Genomic DNA, 25318 nt, shown 5'->3' with positions numbered 1-25318 from the left:
TGCCATAATATGAAAACCTACTCAGATGTGACAATATTAAAATCAAGAGTTTCTGTTAAACAAAGTAACCCATAGATAAAATAACATATGAATCACTCTTGGAGAATAAATTTCAACATCAAAAACCAAAAGTGGATTTATATTTAGAAAATACATAAAACTCCAAATAAATAAAATATAAAAACTTGTTTAAATAAACAAGAAAAACTGAAAACTTAGTTAGAAAAATGGGCAAGGGATACAAACAGGAAGTTCACAGAAGGGGAAACCCAAATGATTAATAAAGCATATGAAGAGTAATCAGAGAAATGAAAATTAAATCAAGAATAACGTACTACTTACCCCACCAAATTGGCAAAAAATGGAAAGACTTGAAAAACAGCAAGTATTGGTGAGGACGTGAGGAAACAAGAACAGCTCTGCTCTTGTGCGCAGACTGGCCCACAGCAATGTGGGAGGGAAATGAGCACACACCTCTCATAGTCATATACACCAGAGAAACTCAAGGCAACTTTTGACTCATTCTCTAGCTGTGTTTTATTAGAAGGATATAAAATAGCCAAAAGATAAAAATATACTTAAAAAATTCCTATGATCATACCTGTAAATCGATCATGGGACTCCCAATGCGTCTCTTCCAACCTGCCGTCTTCAAAAGAGACAATAAAACAGCTAGTCCACCCAACACACCCAAAGCAATCTAAAGGAAAAAAAAAAAATTGAAATTTATGTAATTTCATAATGTAATTTCATCCGTGTTCAAAGATACTGTAAATAGAAAGTAAGGAAGTACTCCAAAAATGGTGGTGGAAGGTGGCTAAAAGGACATAGGAGCCAAATTTAAGGAACTCCCAATGGTCAAATCTGGGACAATTTGAGCAAGAAAATAGATAGTAATGAATTATTATTGCTAGAATAAATAAATATCCATGAGTCCATACTGATTTAAATAAATAATTGAATAAATAAATCAATGTGGACAAAGGGACAGTCCCTCCTTATAGCAGAACTTGAATTAACAAATATAGAAGAAAAATGATGGAAATACACAATCACCATCAGACAAATGTCACAGTAACACTTTTTACTGGCAAGAATTAACAATGGGTGCTAAAATTAGAGGGCAAAAGAATAATGAGGAGCAGGATATTTGCATAATCTCAAGTATCTCCTCACAAGATACAAGATACTTATTAATTGTAAGTGGAAAAATACAGTGGAGAACTCTGTGGACACCATCTTAGCTATATGATCGAAGGTGACATCACTGTTAATAAGATACAGTGACATCAAGTATCTTCTGATATGATTTGCTGAGAAGGGTACAACATCATTTCTGTGGCATTTGTGCTAAAACTACATTTAATCATGGGAAAATATCAGATAAACCCAACTGAGGTCCAAAATACCAGTGTCAGTCATGAAAGACAAAGAATGACAGAGCACCTGTCACAGATCTAAAGATACACACGATGGCTAGAAGTAATATGTGACCCTGGACTGGGTCCTAAAACAGAAGAAGGATAGTGAAAAAAATCTGTAAAATCCGAAGAGTATTTAGATTAGTTAACAGATTAGGACTACATCAATATTAATTTTCTGATTAACATCACTGTACTACCGTCATGTAAGATGTTAACATTAGGGGAGGCTGGGTGAGGGATATATGGCAAATCTCTCTATTCTGACAACTTTCCTGTACATGTAAAAACTTTTTTTTTAATTAAAAAATATACTGTAAGTATTTTTAACAGGTTAAAATAAACTCACATCTGTCTGGACATGTGCTTCTCCTTGATCCATTTCATATGTGACCGAGAAAGAAACCTGATATTTAAAAGAAAGTGAATTAGCCATACTGAAGTTATATAACACAAACCTACTTTTACTAGAAAAATACATTTGTAATTGAATTTTACCATAAATGCCATACTTTTGAACTATCAATGTTACTAGAGTTGACCCTTATTTGTATCAATACATAAATGAATACGCTCTTGGGAATTATTCATGCTACTTTAAACATCCCTTTTGAACACATGTTAAAGAAAGAGGGCTTCATTAGGAGCTAGGTTAGGTTCATTAATAGCAGTCAAGCCAAATTAACCATATTTCATTTTCTGATAGGTTTCTGTAACTGAGGAGTGTGACTCATCTTACACATCAAGAATTCAGCAACTGGCTAAACAATCACAGCCTAAGATGGCAGATTAATCAAAGGGCTGAACAAGAATCTTAGGGATACCATTATATTGAGACAGTAGAAAGAAGAACCAGTAAAGGGTTAAGAGAAACAGGAGTATGTGAAGTAGGAGAGGGAAGATACCTAAGTCTTAGCAAGGTCATAAACAGGGAGTTTCAAAAAGGAGGAGGTCACCAGTAGTGTCAAATGTTGTACCACTGGCCCTTGAACAATGAAGGGGTTAGGGACGCCAACCCCTGTGCAGTCAAAAATCCAGATAGAACTTTAGAATTGCCCCTCCGCATCCATGGATTCAACCAACTTCATGTAGTGTTGTGGTACATACTGAGTGAAGAAAAAAAAAAACCCATGTATAAGTAGACCCATGCAGTTCAAACTCATGTTGTTCAAGGGTCAACTGTATAAGTGTCAAGTTAAAGAAATAAAGCCAGTGTATGTGGAATTCATTGCTGACTTCATGAAACAGGTTTTCAAAGAAGCAAATGGCAAGAGTAAAACTGCAAATGATGAAAGAGTAAATGGTTGGGAAATCAAGGAAAGACACACGATAGCAAGCTGTACAGTTGGCAGAGTTGATGGATGATTTTACTGTTTGGTTGTGTTAGTTTGTTTTTAAGATGGGGCAACCTGAAGGGTATTATAAGCAAAGGAAAGGGACCAGCAGAGAAGCTGGCTGAATAAAGGGTTGTGGGTGAAACAGGATACTGGAGGAAGTACCTGAACAAGTACAGGTTGAAAATTCGCTTAAGAAAGTGGGAAGGGTCCTTTTTTCTTAGAAACAGGAACAGGAGTTAGGAAAGATAATGAAACAGATACTTAAGTATTAAAGAGGAAATCTGAAGGAATTCATATTGGATGGTTTTGATCTGCTCAGTAAAATACGAAGATAGGTTATTTGTCTTTGGTGAGAGAGCAGAGATGTAGCTGGATACTTAAAATGAATGTAGAACTTTTACAACAGCTGTCATGAGAAATTAAGAAATGATGAAAGAACTGTACATTCTACAATTAGAATGAATTTGAGGTGGACTTCCTCAGTATGGTTTTATGATTCTCTCAACTTTTTTCCAATTTGTCAAGACTTAGTTTAGAATATTTTGGACAAGAAAAATATTTAAAGAAAACACCCAGAAGTGTTTTATATTAAGATAAATATATTCTTGACTACCCAAGAATGACCATTCCAGGAAGACGTAAACCAGGCAGTCTTTTGTTGTTACTAAGCATGTTTCTGGATTTTCTTCTCTCACTATAATGTATACAAATACAGGCAATCGAAGCTAATTTTAACATGAAATCAGGTAATACAAATGAGGATGTGAAATCTTTCAGAGAAAAGTTATTTATGTGCCTACTTTTCACTTAACGAAAGCCTGAATCCAATAGTAGCTGAGCACACGTACAAGTGCAACACAAAGGCCAAAAGCACTGGCTGAAGAACTAGAATTTTAAAATTCAGAAAAGTCAAATAATAGAAATTAAAAGCTATTAGTGAGTCTTGGAGTAAGGAATGCTCACCTTTCAATTCTCATGTTTCTGGAGAGGACAGGGAATGAGGAAGAAGTATAGAAGGATTAGCCTGCTTTTGATCTCTATCCTCTCTCATTTACCCCTCATCAAAGCAGGGATGCTTCATCTGCCTGGCGAGGTAGAAAGGAGGAACTGTGTCATGCGGCTCGGCCTTTCTCAGGCTCATTCTCTTTGGTGTAGCCCGTTTTCAGTGTGTACATGGTATCGCTTCCATATACAGGCCCTGCCAGGCAGGGGAGCAGTTTAGTTCTGTGGTTAAACTTAACTGAGTTGGGAAATAGCAGAAGACTAATTGGCTGCAGGTCCAAACTGCATTCTCTAGCTCACTTTAGCGCTACTAGTTATAAAGCTGATAATTTGATTCTCTTTCTGCCTGTTGAATTGTGTCTCTATCAAGCGGGCAAGACTGGTAAGAAGAGGAACACACATGCCCACTTAAGGTTTGAGTTCCTGGTTTAGTTAGTCAAGGAGGCAAAATCTTAACAGAAGCAAGGTGGCCAAAGAGGATGGGAGCAGATGCTGCATGGGTCAGCATACCCCAGGATACTGACAGGGAGGCCCAGCTGCTGGTGACGCTGTCTACTGACAAACATAATCCTTGCTTTTTTATACCCAGGATCCATAAGAACTCACCTCTTACCACTATTAGTAAAAAATAATTAAGTCTTGACTATATAAAGTGCCATGTTTATTTAAAACTTTAAAAAGGACTAATTGTCTTTTGATCATAACACAAACTCTATCAGCATTATACGAACACATAGAGAGGCAATGATTAGGAAGGAACTCACCTTCACAGACTGGCTGTTGGGATCTTTGATATCGATGTCACTGTAGGCAATGGTAATTAAGGGAGGGTAGATATTTCCATTTTTTGTGTTGGGTACAAGGCGGATACTGTTTAAAAGAAAATTCATTTTTAGTTATAAATACATCTAGGCCCTTAAACATAAATTTAACTTATTGTTTCTTCTGAATTGGATATGGATAGTCTTGGTGATCTCAGAACTACCAGTTACTAAAAACTAGAGGTCAAACATAAACTAATGGTAACAACATAGGCTATTTGAAGTGGTCAGAACTTTATACTGAAATATAACCTCTGAGACAAATAAGAAACTCTTGTTGATCTAGGTCCTACGAAGTTTACAAATGAAATCAGTGAAGTACGGTGCACCACTTTTGAGGACTACTTAAAAGAGAAGTGTTACATGAAGCCTAGAGGAAGGCAGATAATATCCTAATTTTCAAAGATGATGAATTCTTAACAAAATACTGTGTCATATCTAATACTGTTTAGGGCACATAATGGGGTACATTTTGCTGAATTCAATGCATTAGTAATGTACAGTTTGTAAACTCAGAAAGGAAAATGCCAAGCACCAGTGGCCAGCATAGTTTCTCCAAGAGTAAATCAGGCGTGACTAGTTTCAATTTCGTTTTCACTAGGGATACTACATTAGATTGAGGGACTGCTAAAAACAGCACAGTTGGATTTCAGCAAGGTATATGACAAAACTTCTGTACTGCCTACCTGATAAGATTATCATACAAATCAAAGTGAAAAAAATAATGTATGTTGGAGTGCCAGAAAGAAGATGGTGTTGACTTTCATCAGTGTATTCAAGGTGCACATCATAAAATATTGGAATGGGAAGGCTGGTTAAGGTCTTAGAGATAGGAATCTCACACTGGAGAAGACGCATGAGGGCTGCAAGGCACTACCCTAAGGCAGGGTCATCATTAAAGTATCCTAGGAAGGGACTTCCCTGGTGGAGCGGTGGTTAAGAATCCGCCTGCCAATGCAGGGGACACGGGTTCGATCCCTGGTCCGGGAAGATCCCACATGCCGCAGAGCAACTAAGCTCGTGAGCCACAACTACTGAACCTGTGCTCTAGAGCCTGCGAGCCACAACTACTGAGCCTGTGTGCCACAGCTACTGAAGCCCGCACACCTAGAGCCTGTGCTCCACAACAAGAGAAACCACTGCCGTAAGAAGCCTGCGCACCACAATGAAGAGTAGCCCCCGCTCGCTGCAACTAGAGAAAGCCCGTGTGCAGCAAGGAAGACCCAACACAACCAAAAATAAATAAATAAATTTATTTTTTTAAAAAAGTATCCTAGGAAGAGTGAGGTGTTGATAATTAATGAGGGCCAACCTAGAACAGTAGCTGTTAAAGGAGATGGAGCCGCAGGAGGCCTGCCTATTGCAATCACCTGGCAGGCTCTAACATACCTGCTTCAGCCCACTGATCTTCACTTTCCCCCTCTCAACCAATTCTAATTTAGCAGGTCTAGAGTGGGCCTACAATATGAATTTTGGCAAAAGTCCTTAATCTCTTCTGACGTAATTTTCCCCTCTATTAGTGTATCCCAATCTATCGGGACATCTAAAAACACAGTATGTATTGTTCCAGTTCAGGTGTTCTTATTGTTTTCACCTGATAATTACAGGTCACTACTTTCACTACCACGTTTTCCCATATACTCCAAGCCTCATTTAGTGCATTAGACGTTTGTTTACCTCAGTGATATTTGGGTAGCAACTCGAATTAATCTTGGCTGACTTCCTAAGTCATTTTCTCTTCCACTTAGTGCATCCACTAAGAAAATGCGCCGAGTCAGAAGCCACTTGCCAGAGCTACTGTCTTTTATAATGATAAAAAAAAAGAGATGGCATTTAAAAAATATCTTCAATTCTTCCAGATGGCTCTCAAGGAGAACTTTTTCCATTCTACTAATTTTTCTATTAAAATCAGCCCTGATTTTACAGTTCTACTAATTTTTCTCAGGATATACTTTTAGCAATAACATAATTTCTTAGTAATAAGCCTGATATATTTAGTAAAAATTTCTAAATATACCAGCAACCTTACTGTTTTACTTTTAGGCATGCTATATAGAAATTTATACTCAGAGAGAATCTATGACCATTCTTATAATCTGTGATTTATTAAATTATCATGTTGGTTGACTGGTTAATTGATTTCAGCTCAGAGAAACAGTGGTATGTATGGACGCCTTACCTTGGTTCACAAATATTTTATTGTGCTGAAGATTTAAGTTTAACACAGGCACAGCCCAAATATACTGGTGTTGATTTTCATCAGTATATTCAAGGTACACATCATAAAATGTAGGCATGGGGAAGTCAGTTAAGATCTTAGAGATAGGAATCTCACACTGGAAAAGAAAATGAAAAATGAAAGTATCCAAACTGAAAATTAGAAAGCATATTTATTATCTTTAAAAGTTTTTTTAAATTGTAAAATGAAATATCTTTCAGTTACCTTGTTTATCCACATTTCCATGTGTCTTTCAAAACATGAATACTATGTATGATTCTTTTATAAGGGCCAAAATAACTAACAGTAAAGAACCACCTGGATCTTGTCCTACAACCCATTCATTCTCAACAGTAAGTGTACAGTGAAAAGGTTTAAAAACTCCTATCCTATGGGATGAGGTCCCAATTCTTTCTCCTGATGTACACACTGCTGTTTATGATTTGGCTCCCCTTAACAGAGCCAGGTTTATCTCCCACTGCTCCCTCTCTGTCTATGGTCCAGTCACACTAATCTACTTACAGTCTCTAAATATGTTATGCTATTCTATATCTCTCTGACATTGCAAATGGTGTTTCTGCCTGACATTCCCTTCCCCACTGTGCTCTCCTGGCAAACTCATATTCATTCTACAAGCTCAAGTATCATTCACTCTGTAAAGCCTTTCCATATTTCCCTAGGAACTGCTAATGAACCCTCCTTTGGACCAACATGGTACCTTGTTCATATCTATAGAACAACACATCACATTCTTTGCAATTCTTTGTCTGTCTATATAGCTGTTTTCTCTACTAGGCTATGAACTCCTTGAGAGGCAACCAGGTTCAATGGAAAAACCATGATTTTCAAGCCTAACAGAACATTTACTTGATGCAACACCTTGAGTAAATTACCTAATCTTACTGAGCACCATTTCCTCATTCATAACACACAAATAATATGTATTTCACATAGTTATTTCATGGATCAGATGAGATAAAAATGATAAAATGCTGAGCAGACAGCAGCGGGCATTTAACAAGTGTTGATTCTCCTGGCCCAAGGTAGACACACAATAGCATTTTTTAAAAATAACACAGAAGTCATTTCTGATAATAAAGTAAATTCACATTCATGATAGAAAATTTGGAAAATATAAAAAAGAGAGAAAATCACCTGTAATCCCACCATTCAGAGATAACCACTGTTAAAAATGTTTATCTTCTTCTAATCTCTTTTCCCTGATAGTATTTTTCATTGTGGTTTTACCAAAACTGGAAGCACAGTTTTGTTCTATGGTGTACATATATGCATTTTATCAAGAAGTATTTTTGTAGACTAGTGAATTTCTTTCAAACGTTTAATGGCTCATAATATTCCTTTGTACCATACTGTAGTTTTAAAATGCATCACCAAAGGAAGGAAGGTCAGGGAGGGAGGTAGGGAGGAAAGCATGGAAGGAGAGAAAAGGAAAGCATATTTATTTGTTTCTGGAGGGTAGAGGGAGGAGGGAGTGATAACACTTTATTGTTCATTAAAAATGAATACTTTTGCTTTATTCTAAAATGCTCAAAAGTAGAGATTATTTTTATGACCTATATGCCTAGAAGTAAATAAACAACTGATTATGATGTTTAAGACTCTATCTATGACAAGGTACTCTTTTCATGCTGATTAGATTAATAAAAACTATATCAATCGGTGAAATTATTCATTACTACAAAAAAATTTCCAATTTCAAAAATTCAAAGATATTCCAATTATTGCTGATGTGAAAAAATGAAGCTAAAATACAGACTGCTTAAAATAGTTCCAACTTACATTCTGCTGATAGGTTGTTCCAAAGGAATAAGCAGCATTTAATCTTGTCTCTGTGTCTGGACAAAGCTACAGCAAAAGAATACAACTGATAAATATCTCTCACAAATGTTTTCTTTGCTTATAGTCAAGGGTTATCAACACTCAACATGGACTTATACTTTATATAATACTCATTCAATGTATTAAGGGAATGAAAAGTTAAGGGAGCATCTTTGTTATAAGTCATAACTTAAAGTAGTTTTAAGAAATTCCAATTTAAAACACATGAAAAAAATCAACTCTACCAAGCAACCGATGCTCTATCCAAGCAATAATCTAGTTTTTTTCTCATCTTTGCCTCAGTCAAAAATAAGACACGTTAGGAATTCTCTAGCTAGAATCATACTCACCTGTAAAACACCTCCTTCTAAAGTTTGCCACTTGAGAAAATTTCCTTTTACATCATAAGAAGCAGCAACAAACTTAAGTTTTGTATTCTGATTAAAGAAAAACAAGAATAAAATAATGTCACATACTCTGAAACTCTATAAATATATATATTACATATAACAGTCTATACAAACTTTCAGAGTTTAGACTTCCAGAGTATATATTCAGTAAAATAGTCTATAAAATTTTTTTCATTGTTGATTGATCTTTTCTTTTTCCAGAGATCAAATATTGAATTTAATTATGTTTACTTTGAAGCACCATTAAACTAAGTATCTCTATGATTAAACACACCAAAATAAATGGACTGGGTTTTCGCACAAAAACTATTATTTCAGAATTGAGAGGCAGTGCTGGTGACAGATAACTTCTTTTGAAACCTGTTAAATGTGTGTGTGTGTGTGTGTGTGTGTGTGTATGGGGGGTGAGTAGGGGAGGGAAAAATCTGTTCTTTCATTCTAGAAGGTCAAGAAGTTGAGGTAAGAATTTGGAGCTGTGAAGTGCTAAGGAAAGGCATAAGAATCCCAGTCAATCATTGGAAGCCCTTTTTAAACATGTGGAGATACAGGACAGAGATGGCCTTGCATTTGGTGATGAAAACTGTCCTTCCCAACCCCACAAGTACTACTTGCTGCCATACGACATAATCCAGAGGTATCATGTACTCAAGTAAGGCAGCTAAACTTTATATTTTTAGTTCCTCAGCAGCTAATATTTAGATTTAGTTTAGTAATTAAATTTTTAAAAGCCTATCAAAAATTATGACTAGTAATATTCTTGTTACCTTTTAAAATTGTAAATCAAAAAGTAGTTATCCTTTAATAATATAGTGACTTGTACCTGGTTTTCCCCTTTAAAACTGAAATTTGTAGGAAGAGGTGTAGTACTGAGTACTTGAGGTGCTAATCCTAGCTGGTCTCCATAGAACAGCCATGGAAGATTCTGTCTCCTATAAACAATCACAATTGTTTTAATAATGGGGAACAATTCTTAATATGTATTTGTGAAAGTAATTGCATTGAATTTCGTCAAAATGATGGTTCGTCAATTAGAATAGCCTTACCAAAATGAAACAGAATGAACAGTGCCCAGTCCAGCAGTATTTTCAAAGATAAACTGAAACAGTCGACATGCATCAAAAGTGGTAGAGTCATAAGAATTCATATTCATCACACACATATTTCCAAGAGCTTGGCAAGATGTTAGATTGGCATACACCTACAAGAGAGCAATGACAAAGAAATGTATGGACTTTAACATCCTAAGCAAAAGCTGACATAAAAATTATGCTTGGTTTTAACTTTACCTATTCTGCAAATTCTTTTTTTGGATATTCTTTTGCTTTTAATACCTTTCCTCTAATTTAAGTAGAAAAGAACTTTCTATATGGCAGATAAATAATTTGTACATTTTAACTGTAAATTTTAGGTGGAAATATAAAGACAAGCAATTAAAAGAAGAACAGCATGACATTTAAAAAAACTATTATGCAGAATAATTATTTTTGAAAGAATAATAATTTGTTCCTATATTAGAGCTTATGCATATAAATCTAATCCATTTTAAGTAATTTGTTTATGAACAGCAAAATAAGATCATTTGTTGAGTTTGCCCCTCAAACTTCTTTTTCAGTTTTCCCTTTCAGGAAAAGACCACTCCATTTTTAGTTATTCAAATAAAAATCACTGCAGTAATATTCTTTCTCTCCCTTCTTGTATCCAGCTCATCATTAAATTCTATTGGCTCAATCTTCAAAGTATATCCAGAAGCTAAACATTTCTCACACTTCCATGGCACCACCCTTGTCCATGAGTCCACTTTCCCTCACTTGGATTCCTCTAATACTCTCCTAAATGGTCCCCCCGCTTCTGTCTTTGCCCCAACAAAATGTGCTCTCCATATTAAAGTGATCTTTTCAAAACCCGAGGTCAACCATTGCCTTCCTTTGCACAAAATCCTCTACATCCCTTCCAGTAAACTCCAAGTCCTCACCATAGTCACTCCCTTCACCCGTGAACTCATCTCTCCACTTTCCCTGCTCACTCTGCTCTAGCCACTCAGGTCTCCTTCCTGTTTCTTTAGCATGAACACCAGAGAACTCCTGCTTTGGGACCTCTGCACTTGCTGTAGTCTCTGCTTAGAATACTCTTCCCCTAGATATTTACAAGGCTCTCTTCTACTTCCTTCAGATCTTTACTCAAATATCACGCTCCCAGAGATGCCTGTCCTGACCACCCTCCATAAAATAGCACCACCTTCCACTCTCTATGCTCTTTATCCTGATTTATTTGTCTTTATAGCACTTAGCACCACCTAACATTTACTTACAATATGATTCCACGAGGGATTTTTCTCTGCCTTTTCCTGAAATAGATAACTTAAAGATTTGAGAACAGGGCCTGGCATACAGTAGGTCATCAATAAACATTTACTAAATGATAGTATGAATCAGTTTCCCCTAACATTCAATTTCTGCTGAATAAGTTTGGACACATTCAAATTACAAATAATGAAATGTGAAATGAATAACATTTTCTTTAGTATTCTCTTTCAGTCCACTTAGAAAGGGTTTATTTTTCTTATAGAAAATGACCAAGGAGATATATCTACTTAGAGAGAAAAGTTTTATTAAGTGGGGAAAAAAATGGTATCACAATTCTTTGAAATGGAATAAAATTATTTTCTAGAAATTCAAACATACCCAACAAGCAGCTGCTGATGATTGCAAATACTCTGCAAACCATTCTGAAGTGAAAGACATGCCCTGTAAACACAAAGATGAATTTTAGTTTTAAGTTCAAATAGAAATTCCTTAACCCTACACTGTTTAGAAGACATTAATGTGCATATTGCTGCGTCGGAAATAACTAACATTACTTTCTCAATATTATCAGAAAAATAGATTCTAATGGCAATATAAAAATTAATTCTAAGCAATGTCAGTAATTACAAATAGGACTGAATTACAAAATCACATCACTTAGGCAAAGGATATAAGGAAACAAAGTATGTCTATAAGCAAAAAAAAAAAAACAAGAAAACACTATTATCCCCATTTCACTAAAACAAAAATCAAAGTGCAAAAAAATAAAAGAAAAACTAGATTCTGACTTAGTATTGGTTAATATTTGCTGATTTAGGATTTTACACTGTATTAAATTGGCAAGTAATAAAAAAGAGATATTTGTGAATGATTTCTAAGCAACTGGAGACTGGGGATATACAGAGTAACTAATATGTAAAATCTCCAAAGTGGTGATTCTCAAACAATGATGGGTATCAGAATCAACTGTGGAATTTCCTAAAAACAGAAAATGCTTGGCTTCATTCTAAACCAAATGAAACAGAATGTCTAGGATGAGACCAAGGCATACATGTGCTCTGAAAGCTGCAGATACAAGCCTCTAGTTAAGCACCACTGCTGTAAAGTTCATCTGCGTATCTTGCTAAAAAATGAGACACCGAGAAGCACCATTCAGAATAAATTCTCTGAACATGGACAATGGAGATAAAACCTAATTATATGAATCGTGACACCACAACTGTCAAAGAAATCTAAAATAAAATTATGAGTCACTTCATTATTCATTATTTTCATCTCTTCAATAAACAAAAATTCTCATTTTGTAAGAAAAAAACCTATGCGTAGAAGGTTGACTAACACACACAAAAAAGCTGAGCAAAAATGGAAAGCAATAACAACAGTACTGGCAAATGCATGTAAAATGAAGCCACAGACAATGCCAGTGATAAAGTTGTATGATCTTTGTAAAACAATATCCACGGAATTTTTAGAAACACTTAGGAAATTTGTCTTAAGGCAATAATCTCTCCAAAAGGAAAAACACATCTTTGTGCATAAAATGGTTGACAGCAATATTATTAATAATAGAAAACCTGAATAGTCAATAGACATACAATTACATGAATTTCAATGCATAAACTAGAGTATTAAGTGACTCTATAAAATTATGATTACATTGGTTGAGCCTGGAACACAGTATAGAGAAACTAAGGTAGTACCTAAAGACTGAAAGAGACATGTCAAAATAACACAGGGGCTATACCAAAGGGAAGTCCAAATTTGAGGCAATTTGAGCTTTGAAAAGAAGAGTAACAGTGACAGATTATAACACACTCATGATACCTGGAGTTTGCAGTAAAGCTAAAAGAAAATAAAAGCACAGAGAGAAAAGAAAGCACTCTTTATAGAAGACTGCTAACTAAAAATATAAAGGGAACAACAGAATTGTGAAATCATTTTGAAATAACCAATTTAATAATTGATTCAGGTAAGGTTCATCAATGGCTGCTAAAACAGATATGTACATAGTCTCAAAGTAAAATCTCAGACTAACTTATTAGTCACAGTACCTTTCCAATGGAGAGAAGTGGCAGACAGCACCATGACCAGGCAGTCAATTTAGCATCACCACTAACTGGACATCCTGACCTTATGTGCTCCTTGTTGATGCAATGGGCTATTCCCAACACCTGTATCATATTTTTGCAAAAAGACATTTCACTGAGTCTAATCATGAGAAAAATCCAGAGTGTGGGATGCTCTACAAGAAAGCTGGCCTTGACTCTCCAAGAGTCAATGCAAAAAAAAAAAAAAACAAAAAAAAAGCCAAAACAAAAACAAAAACCCCAAAAAGCAAAATAGAACAAGGGTCTCTCTGTTCTAAATTAAAGGAGACTAAAAAGATTAACTCAGTGAGGGGTCTTTCACTGATCCTGGGTCCCCCTTGCCAAAAAAAGTGGGGAGGGATAAAAGACTTTATTGAAACAAGTGGGGAAATTTGGGTATGAACAGTATATCAGGTAATTCTATTATATTAATTTTAATCTTATTAGGTGTGATACCACAAAAATGCCCTTGTTCTTAGGAGCTACATAATAAAGTATTTAGGAGTGAAATGTTATATAGCTACAAATTATTTTCAAGTGGCTCAGAAAAAAATATGGATGTGTATGTGTGCATATGCATACATTCACATACACAGAGAGAGATAAAGCAAATGTGGCAAAACATTAATAATTGGTTAAACTACTAAAAGATATATGCACAGTTATTATTTTTTTCAACTTTTCTGCAACTTAAAAATTTTTCAAAATTAAAGTTGGGAAAACAAACCAAGATATAAGCTGTTTTTGGAAAAAGGGAATGGGAAGACACTGATTCATATATTTGGAAAGTTTTTATTGATTGGTATATTACTTGAGGAGGATTGGATGTCTCTTATAAAATTATATAAAACTATAGGATAAATACAGAAATAGTTATAGACGTGTGTATGTATATACATAATGTGTGTATATATTTTCTAGCTATGTCTGCTAAAGAGGGCATACTAAGCATGGTAAGCTTGGTTTCTAAGTATTATCCTTAAGAGCTTCTTAGAGAAATAACTGTTTCCAGGGCTGAAGCAGGAAAAGTACAAGATGAGCCTGGAAATCTTATTGTGCCAGAAAGTAAGGAAATGCTCAAAGAATGATAGAGATACGTCAAAAAGACATAGGAACCAACTCAACGGGGCTTCTAATAATGGCCAAATCTATGACAATTTGAGCACCAAAACAAATAATAAATATATTGGATTATAAAACATGAATAAAATAGGAACCCACAAATCCATACTGTCCTTACTGAACAAATAAATGTATAAAGGTGAGGAAGGGAAAATTCCTTACAGTAGAACGTTAATAATGTGGAAGGAATGATAGAAACATTTGGCAACCATCATAGTCGTGGTTGATGAAGGCAAGTGACATCAGTGGAAACTAAAGCTACTTAGTTTAGAGAAGGTTTAGAGAAGAAGAAATGTAACCTTGGAAATTCTCCTCAAAAATACTACCAAATACAGGGGCTTCCCTGGTGGCACAGTGGTTGAGAGTCCGCCTGCCGATGCAGGGGACACGGGTTCGTGCCCTGGTCCGGGAAGATCCCACATGCTGCAGAGCGGCTGGGCCCGTGAGCCATGGCTGCTGAGCCTGCGCGTCTGGAGCCTGTGCTCCACAACGAGACAGGCCACAACAGTGAGAGGCCCACGTACCGCAAAAAAAAAAAAAACTACCAAATACAAAGGGAAAATGGTAACTTAATAGCAGATGTGGTGAGTTTACAGCAGGGGGTGATGGTTAGGTTGACACCACCAGTGGTGGGACAGATGGACAACATGTGTCTCCTGATGTGACGCAATGGATTGAGAAGAGCACAACATCTTTTTTGTGGTTTCCTGCCAGGCATGTCCTGATTATGAAAAAAATCTGGATGGACCCAGGTTGAGGGTCACCCTCTGGATTGTAAGGCCTGTAGTCTTCAAAACTGTCAAGGTAGGGAACTTCCCTGGTGGCCTAGAGGTTAGGATTCTGGGTTTTCACTACTGTGGCCCAGGGTTCAATCCCTGGTCAGGGAACAAGATCCCGCAAGCCATGTGGCATGGCCAAAAAAAAAAAAAAATAGTAAAATGACAAAACTGTAGAGTTCATGAAAGGCAGGGAAAGACTGAGGACCTGTTCCAGACTGGAGGAGACTGAAGGGGACGTGACCTCTAAATGACTGGTAATCTGAGGCCAAATATGAAAAAGAGACATTGTTGGAATTTTTGGCAAAATTATTTTTACTTATTTTGAAAAGGAAAAAAAGAAAATTAAAGGCCTGCAAATTTGATAATGGTATATGTCACTATAATCAGAGACTGGAGAAGAATGCCCCAGAAAACATGAATCTTACTACAAATGAGCCAATATTTGGATGATCTTAAGCTCCCTATGTATATGTCTATTTTAGTATTTGTTTTTCTGCAAATATTTGGTACTTGCCCGTAATCCCACAAGACTATACTGGAGGAGAGGAATTTTTGCTTTATTCATGAGGATTCCAGATTCCACCCTCATCACAGCTATCCTTACAGCCCCCCTAGTCACTCCCATTTATTCAGCGATGATTGTAGCAACCAGATCCTAGCCTATCCACACAAGCTCTACTCATTAACTGACTCCTAGTTAGTCATCTAACTCTTATTCTCTTGGACTGATGACCTCTTCAGTTCCAATTCATCCACTTCCCATTTTACATCCCAGATCTTGTCATCACCAGATTCTGTTGCAAAAGCTCTAACTATCTGCCATCACACTCTCATCTATAAACAAGGAACTTGGCCGGATACAAATAATCCTCAAATCTCCAGTGACTACCATGTACAGGCTCTGTGAGGCAGGTATTATTATACCCAACCTACAGACAATAAAACTGACGTTTAGAAAAGTCCAAAGGTATAAAACTAATGACTGGTAAATCCAGGGTTCAAACCTAGAGTCTCTGGTGCTCTTAACTATATTATACTGCATTCTTTATAGGATCTATAAAAGACCTTTCCAGCTTAAACATTCTGAGATCCACTGAAAAAGAAATGAGCTAAGGTAGAGAAGAGAGCAAACTATACTTATAAATTATAATGCTGAGTTGTTGTCTAATGTTTCTTATTGACTGATAATTTCTATTTTAAAGTGATTTACACATAAATGTTTCTCATTTTAGCCCCAAATTAATTACCAAAGGAAGAAATGCAGAAATATCCTTAACAATAGAACAAAAAAAAACCTGAAGCATACTCACAAGATCTCCATAACGTGCAGCTGAAATCATACGTGGAGGGAAATTCCCTGTGCTGCTGAAACATAATCCCCCTGTCTTCATTAATAAATAAGAAAAAAAAAAGTTTATGGAAGAATATAAGTAATTTAATTTAAAAGTATATACACTACCAATTTGATTAGACTTACTAAAATGTTAGGTTCTGAACACACACAGGACCTGCTGGTATTAATGAATGTTGGTTCACATTGGACACACCTGTCAATATAACAAAAATAATTTGTTAAATGTTAACAAATTACACTAGCCCTAATTTAATTGAGAACTTGTCTTCCTAACTGATTATATTAGAATAGATTCATTCAACTAAGCAATTACTTGTAATAAAGTAAACATATTAAAAGTATTAATGCTGATATACTACTCTTCATATTACAAGGCAAGGTATAAATAAATAAAATTAACCAATAATAGGCGAGTATTCTTTTGAAGCCGCAGGTAATATAAAATAAATAGTATTGAATAGCAAAGATGGTTAAGTCACTCAAATAACAAAAGAGCCCAACAAACTCATATAAATGAAACCAAATCCATTTTTATAAGTAGTTATTATCGAATATACTTTCCTTATTTTTCTGCCACAAAGCAAAAAGGTAACATATGCTGAAAATAAACGAGTATCTATACTCTCATCAAACCTACAACAAACACTCTTAAAGTCTTTTTATCATCTTTATTTATTTTAGGAAAATACTTTATATTTTTCATTAATGAATGATATAGAGGGAGGGAGGAAGGGCAGCGGACTAGTGGGGACACTGATAGGTTTCTATGGGTACTCATTACAAAACAGAACAGGTAGGAGGAGCTGGGGCACAGCACAGAACTCATACTAGGCTTAGGGAGGTATAAGAGGGGAGGAATGGGGGATCAACCCAGTAGTCTGTATTAGGATGCTACAACCTAGGTCAGCCTGAGAGAAAAGATGATCCAACACTAAGTATCCCCAGGAGAAACTGCTCAAGTATTTTCTATCTCAAATTTGGGAACTGAAGAGAAAACAGTATTTAGAGGGAGGTCAGCATGTGGGCAACTAAAAAAATTGAAGAACTGGAACAGGGATGATGTGTTTGAGTTAAAGAAAGGGAGGGGTGTGTGTGTGGTGTGCAGGTATGCATGCATAAACAGGGAACAGGAAGTGAAGGAGAATAAGGCTATAAACCAGGATACCTGGGTTATGATAATTCATCACATTTATTAACATATTTTTATGTAATATAATATATAAAGATAGTGCCTAGTATATAATAAGTAGATTGCAAATAAAAGTTACTACTAAATACTATGCATTATATTACAGACTATGTACAAATTACATGACAAACAAAAATCGCTACCTTTTACTGGGCACTTACTCTGTAGTACTTAGCTAAGAACTTTAGATATGTAAAGTATGTTTCTGAGCTGTGGTAACAGCCTATGAAGTGGGTGATATGTCCCCATTCTGAAGACAAGGAGACAGACTTATCAAGCGAGGTCAAACAACCAACAAGACACCGAAACAAGAATTAAACCCTATTCTGCCTCATTTTCTGGGCCTCAGCTTCTTTACCTGTTTATTTCTATCCTTCCTTGGGTTATTGTGAGGAGCAAGGAATCTGATAGGAAAGGCACAGATTCTACATAAATATAAGATATTAATGAAGTCAGCACCCAGCATACCGCTTACCTGTTTCCTAAAGCATTTGCTATTGTAAAAGAGTTTTCACTTTCCTCACAGAGCTTACAAGTTGCTTGAGACAACAACATTCCATTAACATCTCTTTCCACTAAACAATTTAGAAACAATAAGATGTTAACTCATAGTCAATATATAAGCTTCTACACACTTAGTAAAACCCAGTTGTAATTATTATTCTAGTAATTCTCAAAACAACTTGTTTGCATAAAGACATGTCAAGCACCATCCATAATAAAGTATCAAAAAGTGAAGCCTTCCCCATTCCCACATAAAAAATACAGAAACCAATTTCCAAATCATCATCATCATCTTAAATTAATATATTTTCCTCAGAGAATTTCTTACCTCTTACCTGCATGTTCCTGTTACACTGGATTTGGGGAAACAAGTATTTTCATAGACTTCTGATAAGTTTCACAACTTAGAGGGCTTTTGGTGGTATCTATTAAAATTGTAAATTCACATACCTTATAATACTACAGTTTCATTTTCAGATACCTAACCCACAGAAACACTTGAAGATGTGCATAAAAATATTCATCAAAACATTATTCGTGGGCTTCCCTGGTGGCGCAGTGGTTGAGAGTCCGCCTGCCGATGCAGGGGACATGGGTTCGTGCCCTGGTCCGGGAAGATCCCACATGCCGCGGAGAGGCTAGGCCCGGGAGCCATGGCCGCTGAGCCTGCACGGCCGGAGCCTGTGCTCCGCAACGGGAGAGGCCACAACAGTGAGAGGCCCGCGTACCGCAAAAAAAACCCAAACATTATTTGTTAGAAAATAATCTAAATATTTTAAATAGCACAATGCTATGAAATACCATGGAGTGGATTAAAAAGTATGTGGTAGATCTAATAGATCATACCATTAGCTGAAAAAAGTATGCTGGAGAACAATGTTTTTAGTATGAAATATTTACATAAAAAATACCACTTATATTTCCTGTGGTTACAATGTATACAATGTACATTAAAAACAGGAAAAAAAAAGTCTATAAGGACACATTCTAGAATCTATTTCTTACCTAAAATATGGCCAGTGGGACAGTGGCATTTTCCTTCTGCAGTTAAACCATCAGGGCAAGAAATACAGTTCCAGCCATCTCCAGTAACACCTTTCTAAATTAAAAGAAAAAAATTATTTTCCCTTTCTTAATTAATGTTCTCCTTAATTTATCACGTAAGTCCAAAAAGCCACAATAGTGTATAATTTGTAGGAGATATGCAAATAAATTACATAAATATGAGCCACATAAAGATTTCCTGGATAGACAATTTGTGCTTATATTCAAAAATCAAGCTATACGTTATTACTATAAGTACTGACTACTATATTATTATTACTATAAGTACTGACTACTATTAACTCCAGGCAATAGTTCTTTTTTCCTTATGATTTTCAATTTAAATGAGTCCTTACTCTCATAATTAATAGTCATTCAGTTTTTCCATTTACAAAGAAAAAATGCAACAAAATTCCACACTATTTAATCAACAAATAGCCAATTAATAGTTTAGTCTTACCTGTTCTAAAATAGTTTTTCTAATTTTTAAAAATTCAAATATAATAGCTTTTAACAATTAAGTTATGATTTAAAATGGATGAATTTTATCGTAAATATATATACTTAAAGTTGTTTAAATTATGAGATCTTTCCTTTTATCCACTAATAGTTTGTACTAGTAAAGGTTTTTGATAAAATATGACATCACCAAAAATTGGGCTTATAATATTATATGGTTTAGAAAAAAAACCTGGGGTAAAAATACAGTAATTTAATTACAAATATGGATGTAACCAAAATTAATAGAAAACAATGGTAACAACAAAACAATGCCACAAATTATTTTAGGTTTTGGTTGAAAAGACTGGATATATCAAGAAATGCTCCTATATTTGTTAGTACATTTATACATGTAGGACTATTTAAAAATTATGATAGCTTAGTAATGTCACTGAAAAATAAATCTGCTTTGGCACCATTTCATATTAGCAGCTTTTTATCACTGTAATTCAGCTAGGGTCAATGTTTCCAAAAATATAGTTTCAAAATGATCATCAAACCTGTAAGTACTAGTCATAAACAAGGACTGGTTTATATATTAAATATTAAATTCCCAGACTCAATTTTTTTAATACAATAATGACAAGAAAGATTACTATAAAGGCAGAACTGGCACACTGACTCCTAATTACCCAAAATGATTCAAAGATATATTTCTGTTAATTAAGAATCATCATATATAGTAACTATTAATTTACTAATTTTCCAAAAATTATGAGATAATGAAATGATTAACAAACAGCAACAAATATTAACCTATTTACTGATTACGAACATGAATCATTATATAAAACTGTTGACGCTAAATCTAAGACACTGAACTCACTCTGTACCAAATGATACAAAAATGAAAACCTGCTCTACATATGTATCATTCACTCATCTATTGATATTTGCTTTTATAACGCAGTTTCTCTATGAAATAAAAATAAAGACACTCAAATTTTCACAGCTTTGTGTTTTTTCAGATTTCAAAAAGTAAAGCAATATCTTTGTTTTTTTTCCAAGTTTGCAAAATTTCACTGATCTCCCAAAATTTACTCTAGTAAAAACAAAGTTGGCTTAATAATTTTAAAATCTGTGGGAAAATATTAGAGTACAGCATTAAATTGTAGTTTAAAAAACAAAGGTATTGGGGCTTCCCTGGTGGCGCAGTGGTTGAGAGTCTGCCTGCCGATGCAGGGGACTCGGGTTCGTGCCCTGGTCCCGGAGGATCCCACATGCCGTGGAGCGGCTGGGCCCGTGAGCCATGGCTGCTGAGCCTGCGCGTCCGGAGCCTGCGCTCCGCAACGGAAGAGGCCACAACAGTCAGAGGCCCGCGTACCGGAAAAAAAAAAAAAAAACAAAGGTATTTAATTTACTATTTTTTACAGCAAGATTATTTTTTAAAATAAATACTCCATACCATGTTTTCTGGGCACTTTTTACAAATAATATCAGGTCCTCCATTATTAGAGATCATCTGAAATCCTGGTAGACACACACATACAGTTCCTAAAAAGAAAAGAGCCAATTTTGACCTTGATAAATAAAACTCCAAGATAGGAAAATTTTAATAACTCTTAAGATCTTGAGAAGTAGTAGTTAAGAGCAAGACAGCAGAGGGACTTCCCGGTGGAGCAGTGGTTAAGACTCTGTGCTCCTGATACAGGGGGCTGGGGTTTGATCCCTGGTCAGGAAACTAGATCCCACATGCATTCCACAACTAAGAGTTTGCATGCCACAACTAAGGAGCCCACGAGCCGCAACTAAGGAGCCCTACTGCCACAACTAAGACCCAGCGCAACCAAATGAATAAATATTAAAAAAAAAAAAAAAAGCAATACAGTGGAGCCAGTACTGCCTAGGTTCTAATCTTGATTCTGCTACTTAGTTGTGTGACCCTGAGCAAGGTACTGAACTGCTCTGTGCTTTGGCTTCCAATTTGGTAAAATGGGAACAACAAACAGTACATACCTCACGGGGTTAATATAAGTTAGTTATTATCTGTAAAGGTCTTAGAATCCGTCTGGCACACAGTAGGTATTGTGTTTGCTACCATTTTAACTGCAAGCATAAATAAACTATTAAGTTATAACTATTAAACTAATAACCAAACTACTGATTAACTGCTATGGGAGATTTTACATTTCTATTTCATCCAACCATACACATACATTCAATGAATTCAAATTTACTTTGTCAAAACAAAACCTTATTAGGAAAGTTATCTCGATTCGAATAAATCACTGTTTTCCTCTGTTTGGAAAGATAGTAAACTTTATAAGATAATCACTACTCAATTTGCTGAATAGGTAAGGACAGCATTCTCTAAGAAGGCATTAAGTGGATACAGCACCCATAGGAATCCATGTAGTAGAATGTTTATGATATCAGGGTTCATAACTATGAACCTTACACTTTAGAGTCTGGGAAATGCTTTCTCATTCATATTTCCTCACCTGAGAATGCTGACCTGTCCTACACAGTGACTTAAATAAAGATACATCAAATTTAAAGATGGCAGAAAGTTAATACCTGGGTGCCCAAACCGAGATTAAAAACATTCTAAACTTTATAATATGGGAAAAGTCTTATTCTGAGCAGTTTCAGTGAGGACAACTAGGACCAAATGATGAACGTCTCAAGAAAAAAAAAGTTAAGTTTAATCTAAAGAGACTTTAAGGGCAATCAGTAATATTCAACAATGAAAGGGCTAAATCCTAAGGAAATCTATAATATTACGGACAGACTGCATAGTGGAAACACATAGGTCAAGACTGAGGGCAAAGAGACAGGAGTTCTTCCTGTCCCCAATTTAGAAGACAAAGGAGACATTACGACCTCATCTGGGCTTCCATTTCTGTATCTGTAAAACGAGAAGACTGGACCTGATTACCGTTAAGGTCCCTTCCAGCTCTAAATTCTGGGATTTGAAAAGATCAAAAACTATCAAAGTTTACAAGCGCTAATTTGCATTCCCTCCCTGACCTGTTCTGTCACCTGCTCCTCTATTACTTCTCTATTTTTCTTCCTTCGGTAGTCAGCTTTCCAGGTGTCTCCCTAAAGACCCCCCGGATGAGGAGTGGGGGACTGGAGCCGAGAAATTAATTTCGACAGCTTATGAGGTAGCGGACTCAGGGTTTCCCCAACCTCACTCGTTGTGTGCAAACTTCAATCCTCCAAGAAACACTCCTCTCAGGCGTTGGCAGTTGACCCTTCTGAAACATTCTTCCGCAGACGAAAAGATATTTTAGTGACGAGGGGTCTGGGGACAGCATCAAGGCGGAGTTGTTACTTTGGCTAGGGCCCATCCCGGACCGTCTCACCTCGAGCATCCTGCCTCTGATTGGCTCCACACGCGACACAGGAGAGCGCGGAGATATCGAAGTACTGGTTGTGGCTGCATGTCTCCGGCTGCCGGAAAGGGAAGAAGAAGGTCTGAGCCTGTGAGACGCGAAGAAGGACCAACAAGAGGAACAGAGTCACACCCGCAGCGTTTAAGGTGGACCAAGCGGCCATTGCCACCATGGTCCCGCGTCCGCCCGTCACCATGATGCACTCACTCGCGGCCGCGCAGTCTCCGGCGCCCCATCAGCCTCCGCGACAACTCTGCAGAGCTGATTGGACAACTGCGGTCCGGAAGTGTCTGCCTGCGTTGCATGGTTGCTAGGTTACCAAAGCCGCGGGAAGCTGGCTGGTCTGGGAAAGGATGAGTTAGAGACAAGCTAACCCTGGAGCCTGGCAGGTGGGACCGGCTATTTAAAACGTTTGCTTCAAACTCTGCTACTCGACCCATTAGCGGGACGTGAAATCAATTTAGGAGGTCGCAAAATAGATAACCACAGAAAAGAAAATATCTGATTTTTATCACACAAATTAAGTATTGCTTCATTAAACTGTGAAATCATATTTACATCAAAATTTACACAGACTAGGTCATTTTCGTGTTAAAGACGACATTCCAACAATGTATTTGTCAAAATACATTGGTCAGAAAAGTAGGAAAAACTGATTTGAAATAAGCAATGTTGGAAGATTGACTCAAGCACTAAAAACAGATCTTTCCTGACAGACCTTTCTTTGTGTTTCTATGTTCTGTGTTTTAAGCATAGACATCATGTTCACAAAATAAGATCTTTAGTCCAGTTGTGAATAAAAAAGTGACATTTTTAAAAAATCAAATATACACATACACAATTGTTGTCTTTCAAAATGGGCACTCTTGGAAGCTGTTAACCCCAAAACATTTTAGAATTACCTTCCAAGCCAGTTTCTGGGTCATAAAAGAAAAAGTTATTTCTTAATATTTAAATTTCACTTCTGCTTTTGTTGTATTCTATTTGTTTTGTTGTATTTTGTTCTCCCCCCCCCAATAAAATCTGGCATATTTTGAAGCCACCTTATTCATCAGTGGTATCTTGAAATGACTTTTGGCTTTCCAAAAAACCCACAAACTTCATAATAAAAATGATGATTTATCACTATTAAGGAAAATACACACACGTATAATGTTCTCAATACGTGTGGGAAAATCAATCTAAGGAAGTTAGATAACTTTAACTATTAGCCACCATTAGGCCTATTATTTGTCATGTGACCTTCCCCAAAAGACCAGCATTCACTCTGTCGCTAATACCTATGACACAGAAGATGTATGTTATGAAAACTGTTCCTTAAAGAGGCATTATAAAAAATGTTTTTTGAGTAATTACCATATTGTTGGAGTGTGTAATTTGAAGTAGAAATCATTTATCTGAATATAATTTTTGAAAAACATATGACTCCATAAATGTTAACGGGGGCTCAGAAAGAGTATGGTCAGAATAGTTGATATTAATCTTCAAAAGCTTCCTGTGGGTGAATTTTAACTCTAGTCCTCCTTAATGCTCTGTGGGAGTGGTCAGGGCAGTAAAATTTACTCACTGTCTACTATATAATTGAAGCAATAAAAGAGCAGATTCTTTGTATTCCACACTGTGCACTATGCTAGGCACTTGACAGCATTAACCTTAGCTCTTCATAATAACCCTTTGTAGGAACGCTATCCCCTTTTTAGGCTACTTTTACAATTAAAGAAACTGAGGATCAAAAAATTTACATTTTAGGAAGTGGTGAAACTAGACTCTGTCTCCATCTGGCCAACTCCAAAATTGTTATCTTTTCATACTCGCTATGTTGAACGAGTTGCTTTACTCAATTGCTATCTTCTCAATCTATTTAGTGGCTTCTTTGCAGAATAGATAGAGAAAAAAGGCATATTCTATATGTAAGACAAACCTATTGTCTTTAGTTAACAAGATGATACTGCCATTTTATACCACAGACAGTGGAACTGTGTGGTTGTCTAAGACTTTTGGGCACTGCACCTAAAAAAACGTTCCCAAAGAGCTAAATAGTTTATTTGT

General features: G+C 36.1%; 1 protein-coding gene across 1 annotated transcript in view; it reads right to left on the bottom strand.

The window, feature by feature from the left end:
• TMEM67 (transmembrane protein 67) overlaps positions 1-23473 on the bottom strand; it is a 44754-nt gene extending 21281 nt beyond the window's left edge. The window contains exons 1-16 of the mRNA XM_024765433.1: positions 23240-23473; positions 21337-21425; positions 19392-19485; positions 18358-18457; positions 16817-16886; positions 16650-16724; positions 11730-11792; positions 10092-10246; positions 9869-9977; positions 8989-9075; positions 8600-8665; positions 6761-6917; positions 6259-6382; positions 4525-4630; positions 1771-1827; positions 602-700 (exon numbers count right to left, since the gene is read on the bottom strand). Of these exons, the coding sequence (XP_024621201.1) occupies positions 602-700; positions 1771-1827; positions 4525-4630; positions 6259-6382; positions 6761-6917; positions 8600-8665; positions 8989-9075; positions 9869-9977; positions 10092-10246; positions 11730-11792; positions 16650-16724; positions 16817-16886; positions 18358-18457; positions 19392-19485; positions 21337-21425; positions 23240-23465 (1677 nt within the window). The 5' untranslated portion in view covers positions 23466-23473. The remainder of the gene's footprint in view (positions 1-601; positions 701-1770; positions 1828-4524; positions 4631-6258; positions 6383-6760; positions 6918-8599; positions 8666-8988; positions 9076-9868; positions 9978-10091; positions 10247-11729; positions 11793-16649; positions 16725-16816; positions 16887-18357; positions 18458-19391; positions 19486-21336; positions 21426-23239) is intronic.
• Between the last annotated feature and the right edge of the window lie 1845 nt (positions 23474-25318).

Source organism: Neophocaena asiaeorientalis, unplaced genomic scaffold (genome assembly GCF_003031525.2).
Source record: "Neophocaena asiaeorientalis asiaeorientalis breed wild unplaced genomic scaffold, Neophocaena_asiaeorientalis_V1.1 scaffold353, whole genome shotgun sequence".
NCBI classification, from domain to species: domain Eukaryota; kingdom Metazoa; phylum Chordata; class Mammalia; order Artiodactyla; family Phocoenidae; genus Neophocaena; species Neophocaena asiaeorientalis.
This window is presented reverse-complemented; position numbering and strand designations above follow the sequence as displayed.